Source organism: Danio rerio, chromosome 7 (assembly GCF_049306965.1).
Source record: "Danio rerio strain Tuebingen ecotype United States chromosome 7, GRCz12tu, whole genome shotgun sequence".
NCBI classification, from domain to species: domain Eukaryota; kingdom Metazoa; phylum Chordata; class Actinopteri; order Cypriniformes; family Danionidae; genus Danio; species Danio rerio.
Genome location: NC_133182.1, coordinates 60101951 through 60118319, shown reverse-complemented (window position 1 = coordinate 60118319; position 16369 = coordinate 60101951). Strand labels below are relative to the sequence as shown.

Genomic DNA, 16369 nt, shown 5'->3' with positions numbered 1-16369 from the left:
CTATTGATGGAAGGTTTGTGAAGACATTTCATGCTCCCTTTATTATTTAGTATTTTAAAATACAAAAATACAGGATTTTATTTTGATACATTTGTGGCTGCCGCAGATTTGTGAGCTCATAATTTGATTTATTTATTTACTAATGTAAGTGTGTAATATTTATTCGGTGTTTAAATTGATTGTAATATTATTACTGATTAATATGCAAATGTAAAGAATATATTCTGTCTTTTATACAAGAACTGCTGTAGTGTTGTTTACCATATTACCAACAGGTACATTACTTGTCTAACACTTCATATCGTTGTAGTGTGCAAAAAATAAATAAATAAATAAATAATAATAATAAATAAATTAAAAAATAGCAATACAAAATTAATTATTATTATTAATTCTATCTATCTATCTATCTATCTATCTATCTATCTATCTATCTATCTATCTATCTATCTATCTATCTATCTATCTATCTATCTATCTATCTATCTATCTATCTATCTATCTATCTATCTATCTATCCCTCTCTCTCTCTCTCTCTCGCTCTCTCTCTCTCTCTCTCTCTCTCTCTCTCTCTCTCTATATATATATATATATATATATAATTTCCTTCATATATTGACTACTTTCTTTTGCTTGTAGGGTCACAATCATTTTATTATCTTCACTATTGGACTGGGGCTACACTTTTGCCTCCATTGATTAAAATGATAATTAAAATAAACAATTCATTAGTAAAATAATAAATAGTTGTATTTTTTAAATAATAATTATTATAGGAATATTATAATACTTATTACTTTTAATGTATACATTTCTGCTGATGTCACATTGAAACAACTTGCTGTGGCTTCTATGACTGCTATAATGCCCTCTTATGGTCTGGTGAACATGCAAACAAAAAATAAATAAATACAATGTTCTACATCTTGTTTTAATATAGCTTTATAAAATATTTTTGTTTTTGTAGTTTATTGACATTTTAATCCAGACACAAGCACAGACATAACATATGCCTTTTGGTGTTTATTTAAATTTTAAGACACATTCAGCCGCATTTATAAAGGTATTGTTATTACAGGGGAAATGGTGCAAATGCAGCTTTACAGGTGGTTTTATTGCAATTCTGCATTTTAAATGTCAAATTGTGCATTTAGAGTTTAATTGCATTTTGACAAGACTTTTGAATTGCATTTTGACAAAACAATTTAAGTTTGTGTACAAAAGCAATATCTCAGATTACAGGAAATTGACAATTACTATCTAAAAGTGTTTATGCCATATACTCGATTATAATAATCTCAGTATGATGAACTTAACAAAACTTCTATATTTTTAGAAGGTGCATACACTACAAACATTTACCAATGTGAGCAATACTAATGCCTGAGTAAATATTGCCAGTTCTTTTTATTGTTCTTTTTATTCTTAAAGACCTTTATTCATTCAGTACAATTACCAGGTGTTGAATTAAATTACAATGTAACTTTGAATTCTCTAATGATGACAAATCTTTCTCTTCTCAGCTGCACAGAAGAATAAAATAATGTAGCACCGTAGAGAGGGAATCAACTCAAAAAAAGAGAGCATGTGAACTCAAGTTTCTTAAAAAACAAACAAAAGACAAATAAATAACAACAACAACAACACAAAGTCTGAAAGTCAAATGATGAGGTTTTTCTAGCATCACACTAGTCTTGGATTAACCTAACATGTGCTAAATGTTTTCTAGAGAACTAATCTGTACAGACTTTTACAACCTTTTATACTCTAGTTGGATTGTAAACACAAAAGCAGCAGAAAAAAATCATAGTGCACACTGAAGTGTAACAAATATATCCTAAACAAAGCAACAACATCATTGTTTATCCAAACTAAATCCAAAACTGCTGCATGTTTGGACAAAGTTAACACTAAATTATGTGAGTGAGTTTTTGGACTAATGATATGTCAGAGTGGCGTCACAAAAATATTAGCTAAACAATTGACAAAATGTTTTGTTTTCACAGTCTCAGTTGGTTTGGAAACAAACTAACATGTATGAGCTTTGACCACTTGTTGCTATATCATGTTGCACTTGGTTAGAGTACAGTTTTATGCTGAAATCAAAACATTCTTACGAATAACTAGTAAAGATCACACACTTAAGATTTTTCATCTAACATGTTAAACATAATAACATGACAAATTATTATGACAATACCATCACAAATACAGAGCAGATTAACCCACGTAAGATGTATATTAATGCAATTATATTGTTTATTTGAAGCACAGTGCTTTTTGAATATCTGGGAGATAAAATATTGTTAAAAAATGCAGTGTATTTTGTCAGTCGAGTTGATTACCGATAACACTAAGGTGTCCTTGTACTTTGGTTCAAAGTTCTTTGACGATGTAGACATAGTTTTCTTTAATTAAACTAAAAAATGTGGTGGACCTTAAAAACAGGCTTTGCTAAAAAATATGTAATCTAATATCTGTAGAAATTATTATATATTTAATGTTTTTAGCTTTTTATTTTGACCATAAAGTTATTTAGAAAGTTTTCTCATAAAATAATGGCTACCTGTGTTTTTTTAAAACAATTGTAGATTTCATTCTACTCGTCTTTCTCTACTATGATCTCTCCATGAAGTACCCTCCTCCTTTGACGTAGCATGTGGAAGTAGAGCTGAGGAAACACTGAAAGAGAAACAGACACATGTTAAAATGAAGTATTGAAAATGAAGATACAAGTGGAAATAAATGTAAATAAACATTGTAATCAGAGACAGCTTCATCTGCTTCAGCTTTCAATATATTAAGAATACCAAACAAGTTTTTCTACACTAAAATCTTTTATTGTGAAAAAAACAGTGAATTTACACAGTACACTGTAAAAAATAAATCTGTAAAATTTAAGAAAAAAACCCCAAAGGGTTGTCGTTGTTGAAATTTTACTGTAAAAACACAGTAGAAACATAAAATAGTTTTTAAATTAATGGTAAACTGCTGCATTTCGTTAATGTATAGTCACACAGAAATGTTGGGAATGTTTTTGTGCATATGTTTATCACAAACTATTCCCACATGCAGATAACTAATATATACTGATATAAAGTAATGCAATAAATATTACATGTAATATAAAACTTCAGTCTACATAACATTAAAAATAAAAAACATAAAACATTTTTTAAAAACCTAAAAAACAGCAATGAGTCATTCAGGTAAATCTGGAAAAGCAAATTTACGTAATTCAACATACATTTTAAGGGAACTTACACTTAAAAAAAATCACTAATTTTATAGAAAATATTTTACAGTCATTTTTTGTCATTTCAAATTATATTAAAAACTTAGTAAAATGACAAACAATCTTTCTAAATTAACAGTTTGACAATTATTTTAGGTACTTTATCAATAAAGACAAATTACTGACATCGTAATAATCTAGGAAATATCTGTAAAATAACCATGTTTTTCTGTAAACATTTCAATAAAAATATCTGTAGATTTATTATTTTTTGCACTTGATATCAACAAAGAAATTTTACCGTAATGTTATGGTTTTTGTTTGGCAGCCGTAGCTGCCAGTCATTTGACTTTTTTTTTTTCAATGTTTTTACAGTGTACTGTTACCCATTTACAGAATTTTACTATTATACGTATTACTTTTACCATTGATATCACAAACAATTTTTACAGTATACCCAGTAGAAGTACTCAACAAATTTTATGTTCAACTGGAACATATGGTTAGCATATAAGATTTATTCATTCCAGTATTATTAAAAAATAATGCCACCGTATGCATGAGCCTGTAGCAGAAAGTACCTAATAATAGCAGGATTAAGATAAAGATAAAGACAGAAGAATTTATATGTCTTACACGGGATGTAGGACAGCATGACAATGATCAAGAAGTAGTAATAGTCAAAGGACACGTTGTATTTGTTGGGGAGCCTTAGGGAGTACATGCCCGATCTTCGAACATATGGTAAGGCAGCATGTATAGTCAGCAGTTCACCAACTACTCCCAGTGGGTACATGACAATAAACATGTTATACCTGAGGAAAGTGGGAGAAAAGTATACAAATTTACTTAATGGGGAATTTAACAATAGATTAAAGCATAATATTAACTTCACTTCCAAACATGTACATACAAAAGATCAACTTCCTGATATTGTGTCAATATGGTGGAATAAGGCCTTCTAAAAAAAAGGAGCGAACTCTTGAAATGTTTTATGATTCAGAAATCACTCCACAACTCATTAAACTCAATCTATTTTCCTGATTTTGTAGGAAGTTGCCAGTGCACTAGCAATTCTTGGTAAATTTCAATTCCTGTAAAGCAGTGGCAAGGGGTCAGGGAGAAGAGGGCTTTCAAGGACTAAAGAGGGCCCCAGAGAGGCTTGTCACAATCTTAATTTTTGTTGTACCATACAGTATATTGTATAGCCAAAATATATTTCATTTTAAGACCATTTTATGCTTCTCATTATATAATGCCAGAATGACAGTATAATATCATCACAATGCAAGTTCACTCTTCTAAAGAACACATAATATTTTATAAGAGTATTTAATTTAATTATTTTGACAATTTAATAATGAGGCAATGGAATAAGAATGTGAAAATGCATATTAATAAATGTTAAAAAAAAAAAAAGCAAGGTAAAAAGTAACAGAGGCTGTGATATCTGCTACCAGATCTATTTTCAGTTGTCAGGCACCCTCATAAAAACATACTAAAGTAAATTATAGTAAATACTATAGTGTTTTTAACCACACTGACTAAAATGTTGCTAAAATAGTTTTTTTGTTGTTGTTGTTTGTATAGGCGATATATATTCTATCACCAAAAATGATTGAGGTCATGTCCATGTGTTGTGTGATAAGTCAAAATATTGCTTATTCTGAGAGGCCTAGCCATAAACTCAAATAAGTTAAGAACCACTGTGGTATAGGGCTATTGTGACGATAGTAACAAGCTGATGGCACTGCAAAAATGTCCACAGTTCTTTTGAATTCATCAATTTATGGTTATTTGTCAGCCAATATTGGCCAAAAATTGTGCTATTGTAACAAAGTGTAAATCAATGGAAAGCTCATTTATTAGATTTTAAATTATGTACAAAAAATATTTCTAAAAATTGACATTAGTCATATAGGAATTTAAATAATAATTATTAATTATCTATTTCGTCTACACTTCAACACTAGTAATAACAAAAATCCCTTTTTTGGCAGCAAATCAGCATATTAGTATAGTTTCTGAATGATAATGATTATTTTGCTCAAAAAAATACTTTCGAAGAAAATTTACATTAAAAAGCTGAAACAAGTCCAATTCTGCACAATGTTCTTGTGAGTACCAGACATGCTTAAGGAATCCACACCATGCAGAATCCACTGGGATATGAATTCTAGCTTCATGCCCCATTTGTACCTGGCCCACTTGATGAAGTATGGCAGATGGTTGAGCAGGTTGAAAGTGTAGAAAGAGTAGCGAGTGATCTCTGTAACTGTCCATACCACTACAAACAAGATCACACTCTCCTCGTTCTGAATCTTAGCATGTGTTTCAAGTGAATAGAAAAAAAGTTCAAAGACAAAGAGGTTGTAAACAGGTGAACAGTGAAAGTTTTACAGGTTTATATGTGAAAATATTTCTGGAATGAATACCCTAATCATGCAAACTGACCTGTCTGATGCTGTTTGTAATAAACCAAACCATGAATATCCGAGAACACACTTGGACCCCAGTCACAATTACAGATGTCCGCACAATTCCTTCAACACAGCAGAAATATCACTTGAAAATCTCTTTATACTGTACACCTACTTGGAGTACTAAAATTTTAAAATCACTTTAAAGGGATAGTTCGACAAAAAATTATAATTCTCAAATCATCATTTACTCATACTTCACTTGTTTTTTTGTTAGACACAATAGAATATATTTTAAGTAAAGCTGGAAACCTGTAACCATTGATTTCCATAGATTTGTTTTTCCTATTATGGAAGACTATAGTTAGAGGTTTTTGTCTTTCTTCAAAATATATTTGTTTGTTTTTTTAAAAAGAGACTAATAAAGGTTTAATATCCACTTGAAGGTGAGTAAATAGTGACTACATTTTCATTTTGGGGTGAACTATCCCTTTAAGCTTTATATTACTTACCAATAGCACAGTGGCCGACCTGAAATACAAACAGAAGTAATAAGCCACAAAGTAATGTAAGTAATAATAAGTAATAAGAACAACAAAAAAAAAGTACAAATAACACAACAAAGAACAACAACAAAAAAGGAGAGATCAGAGCACAGGTATGGGCATTGGACACTGGATCAGTTCAGCCTTACAATATTGCTGCTGGTAAAAGCTGCTCATAAGAAAAATGATATTATCCTAGAAGTGAGAAAAAAATGCTAAATGCACCACATCACCAGTATGTGTATGTAATATTGTATGCCCTATTATGACACGATGATGTTTCAAAATTGACCTTATTCCATAGACTCAGAACATTACAACGGTAGTAAACAAGAGTCAGTATCTATATCTACTTCTATATCTGCCTTGGCTGACTCAGAGGTAAGGTTACATGCTTGAATGACAAGTGCCATCTAATGGTCAACATAACATTTACAGCACTGCACAAACCAATGGATAGGCAATTTCTATACACAACCGTTTGCAGTGGATTAATGTTTATATACACTGCACCATTTAATTTAGGACTTCTCATAGAATTTATAATGAAGGATAAATTAAATTTAAACTTATGTATTACTGAATGGGCATTTAGATAATTTGGTTTTAAAAAGGTTTGTAACTGTTACAATGTTGCAATTTGTTCTTGATTCAGTTTATTTTCACAATGCACTATTCCTAACAAGTTTAGAGAACACCCCTGTTTATGTTTAGTGATTCTGTTTATATCAGTTATTTATTTAAATGTGCAAAACAGCAGCTCTACAAGGCTACTGGACTTTCTTTGTAGCTGTATTTATTTGTTTTGGACAGTTGTTGTCAAATATATGCTTCAGACCAAATTTGAATTAGGTTTTTTAAGAGGCATCAGCAAAACAAACATTGTTTTTTCTCAAGCAATGTATGTAACCCATAATACATTTTGATAAAACCTGCTTCAGTGAACTGTTGGGTCAAACTTCTTTCTCGAGACAAACTGCTTTACCGTTTGTTTCACTGATCTCTAGCCAATTGTTTTGGTTAAGATCTGAGAATGATTGCAGTGTCTAAACGTGTGCAGCTATGTTTCTTTATACATTCATTTGAGGAAGAAATTCATTTATTACTTCTACCATTATATTATTGTTGAACCTTTGTGTGTGTTGTGTTTCTTCATAGATTAATCTTAGCTATATTACTGTAGCTCGGCACATTGCTAGCAAAGCCAAGGCCATGGGTGTGAAGCTGTATATTTATGGTTGTATTTATGTGAATAATTTCTGTTTAAGTCACTTTGGATAAAAGTGTGTGCCAGAATAACAAAGAGTTGATTACTTTGGCTGTCAAACTATCAAACATTTTGAACACAGTTGAGGCTGGGTCTATAACATGTTTTGACAAAAAGAGTGATGAAAGCTGCACTGCAAAAAAGTGATTAGTTACTTTGCTTAAAAAAGTAAGTAAACCTGTTGCCTTAAAAGCAACAAGTTGATTTTACTTAAAAAAAATAAATCAGTAGACTTACCTTAATCATTTTAATTATTATGCACATAGATTGTTTACTTAATAATTATAAGGCAACAAGTTTACTCTCTCTATTTAAGTAAAGTCAACTAATTGCTTGTTATAGTGTGTGAAGAGTCCAATTCAGGTACCGATGTAGGTAATGTATTCAATTAATTAATGCTTCATAAAATATATATAAATAATGTATGTTTTTTTCATAATTTAAAAAAGAAGTCACCATTCCCGATTCTAGCATGTTTGTATGCTAGATGTGGAACCTTTTTTTACAACATCAGATCAAACATCTGAAACCCATACAAACACCAGCCCATAGACCACACCCTTAAAGAAATCTGGAAAGTGGTTAAAAGTGTACTAATGAGGTGGTCTAGGAGCATCGCGGGTCTCCTTAACCACCACCAGTAATGAAACAGTTCAAAGAGGAAAGTATTCTTTAAATGTGTTTCTAAAATGTCTGGGGTTTGATAATGTGCAGTATTCTGTTCATGTATCAGCAAGTTACATTTCCCAAAAACCAATGCTTTATGCTGTGTATCCCTCTAAACAACAAGTTAAATTAACATTATTTAACAAATGACCAGATTTGCCATTCAACACCTCACATTTGTTTACCACTAATCTAAATACTGGACAGATCTTCCTATGGTGATTTCTCTTTATGTCTATCATGGTTACAATTATATAAGGACATTCCATTTTTTTCAAATCATTTAACAAAACAGCACAGATACAGATGCACAATATCCTGTGAATAACTTATCCTACAATTGTTAATACAAAGAGTAAAGCTATAAGCCACAGAAAACAATTTTCAACTAGTGGCCAGCCCCTTAATTCTTTTAAAGTTTTTAATAGTTTTACTGAAAAAATGTACAACTAAATAAATAAATGAATAAATAAATAAATAAATAAATAAATAAATATATATATATGTATAAAGATATACTTGTATTATATTGTGTTTACACAAAATAAAAACACTTATGAAGTTACTCTTATTTTTTTTAGAAGTTATACGCTTATTTAAGGTGTTTTTAATGCAGCATCTATGGGTTGGGTAGCAAATTTGACATTTTTCTGAAAGTCATGAAAAGACAACTGTGGGGTATTTCTTTTGTTATTTGAGCCAAAATGGAATGCATATATATATATATATATATATTTTTTTTTTTTAATTTATTTTATTTCGATTGTCTACAGAACAAACCATTGTTATACAATAACTTGCCTAATTACCCTAACCTGCCTAGTTAACCTAATTAACCTAGTTAAGCCTTTAAATTTCACTTTAAGCTGAATAGAAGTGTCTTGAAAAATATCTAGTCAAATATTATGTGCGGTCATCGTAGCAAAGATAAAATAAAACAGTTATTAGAAATGTGTAATTCAAACTATTATGTTTAGAAATGTGTTGAAAAAAATCTTCTCTCTGTTAAACAGAAATTGGAAGAAAAAAAACAGGGGTGCTAATAATTCAGGCTGGCAAATAATTCTGACTTCATTCATTCATTCTCACAGAAACGGCAACTGATCCGAGGGTCGAACCAGCAACCCAGCGACCTTCTTGCTGTGAGGTGACAGTACTACCTACTGCGCCACAGCGTTGCCCCATATCTGACTTGAATTGTGTGTGTATATATATATATATATATATATATATATATATATATATATATATATATATATATATATATATATATATATATATATATATATATATATGTATATATATATACACACACACACACACAGTAACAAAGCATACACACACACACACACACACATATATATATATATATATATATGTGTGTGTGTGTGTGTGTATGCTTTGTAACTCTCCCATTCACTACACTCTCTAAGTTTACCCAAGTATATAAAGTTTTTGTTGAGTAACCAAGAAATGTGGGTGAAAATACTTCAACAGTGGTGTAAAATAATGAGTAGATATATTACAATACTGTTAAATACAAAAAATGCAGTATATCTTACCTCCAGCAGTGCAAATGTCTGGAAAAATTTGAGTGTCCTTGCTATATTTCTGTATAAGCCTTTATGGGTGCCTTTCTGAAGGTAATACTTAACCATGGCAACAGTCAGTACAAGCCACCTGCAAAAAATATATAGATAAAATAAAAATCACACCCAAATATTATTTGTTAAACAAGTCAAGGGAAACCACCCAGTAGGTTGAATGACACACTACAACAAAACATAATAATCAACGTATATATAATATATAAGAATGTAATTTCAACATCTTTAAAAACAACTCACATACTGAAAAAATATTTCTGCTAAATTGTTACAATTTATATGGGCTGAATTGAAACAAATTAAATTTTGTAATGTTCAACTCAATCTGTTTGTTTAAATTCAGCCCCCCAAAAATAATTTACAACCACTCAACTTAAAAAGTATAAAATCCATGGAATCATTTTTGAATCATTTTTAGTGCAGATCAAATATTCACATTTTAAATTACTACAAAATGTACCTTTTAAAACAGTACTTAGACATGAAAGTTAGATTACAATAACGCCTTTCATTTTTATAACTGTTTTAGTTTTATTATGTGCAAATGTTTTTCTCTCAAAAGTAAAATTTTAATAGTTTGAAGTAGGCTACAACAAAAGTGCAAGCACTTCTTTTTCGCACGGTATTGCCCTGTAACTCCAACCCTAAATAAAAGATAATGGGCACATTGAATCGAGTTTTTATCACATTTTCTTGTCTCTGTCGTTAATCTAAGTTGAAAATTGCCAGTCGAGTGTTTCGCCTTGCCGGACCCAAGTTCCAGCGTCAGCGCTAAACATATCACTGCGACAGTTGGGGAGACGGAGATGACACGTGCACTACAGTCAACCGTATTAGGAAAGGCTGAGCATGCAGCGGTAACTGTGAGGAATATCCCAGTTACATTATGAAACACCTTATAAAATCAAATATAACATTTCTCCATGCGCTGTGAAGTTGTAATGGCTTGTACTGAAGCTTTTAAATGACTCCTATATTGCGTGTAAAGCAACCTAACAACAAGTTGAGTGATTTACAATGGACAGAAACTATAAACGGACACACGGCTGTATTCAGCAAGTACAATGAATAAAAGCAGTTCAAACTCAAATTTCACCAGCAAGTACCCGGCTGTCATGGCGATATTATAGAACGTGAGCCATGCCGTTACGATGGCGCCTTTAGTCCGCTTCTTGTTGTTGGTTTCTTTCTCCTCAACAGTTCCGTCCTCCTCGCCAGACGCCATGGTACCGGGCACAGACTGCGAAAGTCACAAAAACATTGCGCGAGCACAGCTGTCGTCAGGGGCTGGTCATCCCCGAGATCCCTCTGGAGGGGCCATTTGCACATGTATCGCATGAGTGTCAGTGTAGGAAAACATTTTCCCCCACATTAAGTTATGCTTATCTGTTGTCCAGTATAAGCTGGAAATAATATAGATGAAATGTCTCACAATTGACTAGCTACTAAACACAAGGTTATGCACTTCTACATTAATTAATTAATTCATTCACGTTAGTCACTTTCTGTTATGAATTCAAATGAAACTTCATCCAGGGGTGGGTGATTTTAGGATTCAACTCCTAATGACAAAAGGAGGGGCTCAACTCCTAATGACAAAAATTATATATATATATATATATATATATATATATATATATATATATATATATATATATATATATATATATATATATATATATATTATTAGTAGTTTTAGATGGATTGCTGATGCAGATGTCAAGAAAATAGAAAAACATTAAAATTAATCCTACAACTTATAAGTACCTCCAGTACTTCATTGGCTGTTTGCAATGGTTGTGCACTGAAGAGTACAATTGTAAAAAAAATATGATTTATAGAAATGACTAAAACTGAAGATTTTAGTAGTTTTAAGAAATCCATTTCTTTACATGAAGTATTTAAGATTTCAATAGCAAATTAGTATTGCAATACATTTAATATGGCAAAAAATAAATAAATCAGAGAACAACCTTTTCATATATCATCTTTTTAAAATTTAAGTTTAGAGATGATGTTATTTGATTTATGGTGTAAATTGAGATATTACAGACAATAAACTATTTATATTAATTATTGCGTTATGACAATTTACTGACAGGTTCCAGTTATTTCAGTAGAAATCTGTGATCAAGTGTTTGACTCTTTCGTAAACTGTACAAGTTTCTGGGCATGAAATTTCCCTGTGCACCAAGAATGGTTTAGTTACCTATATTGTTCAAATTATCATGTTTTGTGTTTATCTGAGGAGAGATTTAGAACAAAGGGAGGGTGAATTAATGATGACAGAATTTCCATTTTTGTGTAAAATATCCTTTAATAAATCCAGTGTGCTGTTTCTATGGCATGGATTTAAGTGCTGTTTTTGTTTATTTATTTTTTGATTGCTCAGGACCGGTATTTTATACCAACACATGATTTTGGGGATATGCATCACTGCAGATTCTCTGGTATTGTAAAAAAGAGAAGAGAACCTTGAATCTACCAGTTTGGTGAGAAAATCCTGCATAACAAAAGGAGCGAGAAAACATCTGTTTTGTAGCATTTCACCTTTGACATAAGGGGCTTGTTATGAGTTTAATTATTATGTTTTTTTTCTCCATTGCTCTTCCTTTTGCTCTTTTATTCTCTTTCACTCTGCTTTTGCTCTTTTGCTCTTTTTGTTCTTTCTTTTACTCTTCCTTTGGATCTTTTGCTCTTTCCCTTGCTCTTTTGCTATTTTTTGCTCTCCATTTTGTTATTTTGCTTTTTTTCGCTCTTCCTTTTGCTCTTTTACTTTTTTCGCTTTTCTTTTAGCTATTTTCTTCTTTCTTTCACTTTTCCTTTTGCTCTTTCTTTGCTTTTTCTTTTGCTCCTTTGTTCGTTTTTCCCTCTTCCTTTTGACCTTTTGCTCTTTTTTCGCACTTCCTTTTGCTCTGCTGCTCTTTTTTAGCTCTTCTTTTTGCTCTTTTTCGCTCTTCCTTTTGGTCTTCCTTTTGACATTCTGCTCTTTTTCGCTCTCCTTTTTACTCTTTTGCTCTTTTTTTGCTCTTCCTTTTGCACTTTCGTTCTTTCTTTCGCTTTTCATTTTGCTCTTTCGATCTTTCTTTCGCTCATCTTTTTGCTTTTTTTCTCTTTTTTCGGAATTCCATTTGTTAAAACATTTCTTGTGTAGTTGTATCGAGTTGTATGCACTTGTGGGAGTTATATGGATAAATTACGTTTAAATTACAACTAAATGACTTCTTTTAATCTTTTGCAGACAGCAATAAGCTATAGGCTAGTCAACTTTAGCATAACTTCTCAACACTCATTAACTTAACTTAGTTGAAACACCTCACATTGATTTGGGCAACCAAATAGAAAAGTGTGTGGCGGCTGCTGAACCTCTTGGTCCTGCATCAAACCAAAAAACTTGACCAAGTTCAGTGTGGAAGCATTTTACAGTCAGTGCTGCAGATAAAACCAAAGTGATATGTAATGTGTGCAAAAGTGAAATCATCAGAGGCAGAGATATCAAACATGTGTCATCATCTGCAATGCATAATCATGTAGACTTATGGCCTACTCACACAATCGGAACCGTTTGCATTCTCCCCTGGTGCTGTCTGCCAACCCCCCTTAAGCACCAATCCCCCCGCCAGCACCAAACCATCAACACAGCCATGTTCTGCCCCCTGCAAGTCAGTTTGAATCACAAATTAGCTGTATTTAATGCAAAACAGGCTTATCCACCCAACCACCACCACCAAAAAAAAAGTAAATAAATAATAATAATAAAATGAATAAATAAAAAACTTTTGTGTTTGTTTTTTGGCAGACAGTTGACAATATCAGGGCTGTATTTTTTAGTATTGTATACAATACAACTTTTAATCTGCCAGATCTCCCAGTCAGGGATTGATAAATTTTAGTTCTTAGAATTCTGTGCATTAGAAAGAAGTTATTTTAAAAGAAGAACAGTTCTTTGAAGTATTATTATTATTATTTTTCTGTGTTCAGTGTCCTTCAAGAAGTATGAGGGGTGGTGGGGTTCAAAATGTTCACAATGGTATTTTATTAATTGTTGGTATAAGCATGGATGAGGTTGTCACGGTTGCAGGTTTGTGCGCTCTTCCGGAGTGTCTGTTTGATCATGTGGGTTTGTTTTGTTTTTGCGGCCCAAATGTATTTGTTTTGGTCACATGTCATGACAGGTACTCAGCTGGATTGATTGTTCACCAGCTGATACTCATTATCATGCCTATATATGTGCTACGTGTTCAGTGTTCATTGTCAGTTCTTTACTTCTGCTTATGGTGCTTCTTGTCTGTGCTCAGGACCTGAGGAGTTTTTACTGGACCCTGTTTCCTGCCTGATTCCTGCCCTGTTTCTCCTAGTTCTAGCACCGCACTCATTCCTTGCTTTTGTTTTGACTTTGTTAATAAATTATTATTTGTATCACTCGCACTTGGATTCACCAGAACATTATTTACGTGTGACAAAACGAACTGACCTTTACATGGATCCAGCGAGTGCGTCGCAGATCTCGGAGTTCCTGACAACCAGCAACGCCAGGATCGATCGCCAGGATGAGGCGTTGGCAACGACAGCACAGGCGATTCAGGCCTTGGTTGGTCAGGTAACACTACTGACTACACAGGTCCAACAGCTGGTTTCCGGAGCAGCACAAGCGGAGCCTGCGCCAGCCCCGGAGGTGATACCTGCGCCGGTGACTGCTAATGTTAGCATTGGTCGCTCAGTTGAGCCTCGCCTTCCTCCACCGACCTGCTATGCTGGAGAGCCTCACTTATGTCGGTCCTTCTTGTCCAAATGCTCTCTGTACTTTTCCCTGCAGCCGTCCTTGTTCTCTACAGAACAGTCCAAGGTGGCGTTTGTCATCACCCTTCTTTCAGGAAGGGCGGCTCAATGGGGAACCACAGCATGGGAAAAGAAATTACCATGTTGTACCTTGTTCGACCTGTTCTCTAAGGAACTCAAGAAGGTCTTTGATCGGGCTGCTTCTGGGAGAGAAGCCACTCGAGTCCTCGCTGAGCTCCGCCAGGGGAATCGGAGCTTGGCGGACTATTCCATTGAGTTCCGCACTTTGGCTGCTGAATCCGGCTGGAACGCGGAGGCTCAATGGGATATGTTCCTTCATGGCCTTTCTGATCGTCTCCAGGACGAGATCTACTCCTTAGATCTGCCCAAAACTCTCGACGAGTTGGTGGATTTGGCCATCCGGGTGGACTCCAGACTGCTTCGCCGTGAGAGTCGCATGCGGCAAAACAGGTTTCCAGGTCCTGTTCCTGACTCGCTGGTCTCGGCGATGGCGCCGGAAGTTAGCAGCGTTGACCTGGAACCGATGCAGTTGGGCAGATCTCGCTTGTCCGTACAGGAAAAGCGCCGGCGGAGAACGGAGGGACTCTGCCTCTACTGCGGTGGGGCGGGGCATCGGGTGGCTTCCTGTCCCGTAAAAGACAACACCCATCAGTAGGTAAGAGGTTACTGATGGGTGAAATTAATTTGGACAAATCCTCTACGTCTGCTACATTACTGTCCGTCACCTTATCTTGGGGTTCCGGAACTCAAAACACACAGCCGCTCGTCGATTCCGGGGCAGAGGGAAACTTCATTGACTCTAGTTTCGCTTTCAATTTTAAACTTCCGGTTATAGCACTATCACAACCCATAGCAGTACTCGCCCTCAGCGGACTTTCCCTTCCCACTATCACTCACTCCACCAAACCCATAAAACTTATCACGTCTGGGAATCATGTTGAAAACATTTCATTTTTTTTTAACAGACTGTTCTAACACACCGGTGGTTTTAGGTCATCCTTGGTTGATTCTCCATAAGCCTCATATTAACTGGGGTCTTTATACAATATTTTCGTGGAGTGAGAACTGTTATGAGTCTTGTCTTTCGTCTGCTCGTTCTGCTGTTTCTTGTTCTGTGTTTCAGGAGGAGTGCATGGACCTGTCAAACATGCCCAGTGAGTACCTCGACCTGAAGAGTGTTCAGTAAGTCTCGAGCTGCTTCTCTGCCTCCTCATCGTCCCTATGACTGTGCAATAGACTTATTGCCAGGTACGTTTCCGCCTAAAGGCAAGTTATACTCTTTTTCTATTCCTGAGAGGGAGGCCATGGAGAAATATATTTCTGATTCTCTAGCGGCCAAGATCATACGGCCCTCTTCTTCACCGGCAGGGGCGGGGTTCTTTTTCGTGAAAAAGAAGGATGGGTCTCTTAGACCCTGCATAGACTATCGAGGGCTGAACAGCATCACGGTGAAGAATACATATCCTTTGCCGCTGATGTCTTCAGCGTTCGAGCGTCTGCAGGGGGCTTCGTTTTTCACAAAATTAGATCTCCGCAACGCATATCATTTGGTTCGCATGAAGCAGGGCCATGAGTGGAAAACCGCGTTCTTGACCCCCAGGGGGCATTTTGAATATTGTGTTCTTCCTTTTGGGCTTTCTAATGCTCCTGCGGTTTTCCAAGCACTTGTAAATGACGTGTTGCGAGACATGATAGATTAGTTTATTTATTTCTACCTGGATGACATTCTGATTTTTTCTCGTTCTCTCCAGGAACATGTGCAGCACATCAGGCGAGTGCTTCAGCGGCTGCTAAAGAATGGGCTTTTTTCAAGGCGGAGAAATGCGTGT

General features: G+C 34.3%; 1 protein-coding gene across 5 annotated transcripts; it reads right to left on the bottom strand.

Moving 5' to 3' along the window:
* Positions 1-926: 926 nt before the first annotated feature.
* On the bottom strand, positions 927-11036 carry hacd1 (3-hydroxyacyl-CoA dehydratase 1). Of its 5 annotated transcripts, none has more exons than XM_005166551.6 (7): positions 10837-10982; positions 9696-9813; positions 6168-6186; positions 5690-5778; positions 5435-5556; positions 3872-4050; positions 927-2682 (listed from the first exon to the last, which is right to left on the bottom strand). In XM_005166551.6, the coding sequence occupies exons 2-7, from the start codon at positions 9789-9791 to the stop codon at positions 2600-2602; spliced, it is 588 nt and encodes a 195-aa protein (XP_005166608.1). In that variant the 5' UTR covers positions 9792-9813; positions 10837-10982; the 3' UTR covers positions 927-2599. The 5 variants fall into 5 exon arrangements, 4 of the variants coding, with proteins under 4 accessions (XP_005166608.1, XP_073762663.1, XP_073762662.1 ...); NM_001327864.1 differs by having other exon boundaries at positions 1004-2682; positions 10847-11036; XR_012382427.1 differs by lacking the exon at positions 5435-5556 and having other exon boundaries at positions 10847-10982.
* Positions 11037-16369: the final 5333 nt, after the last annotated feature.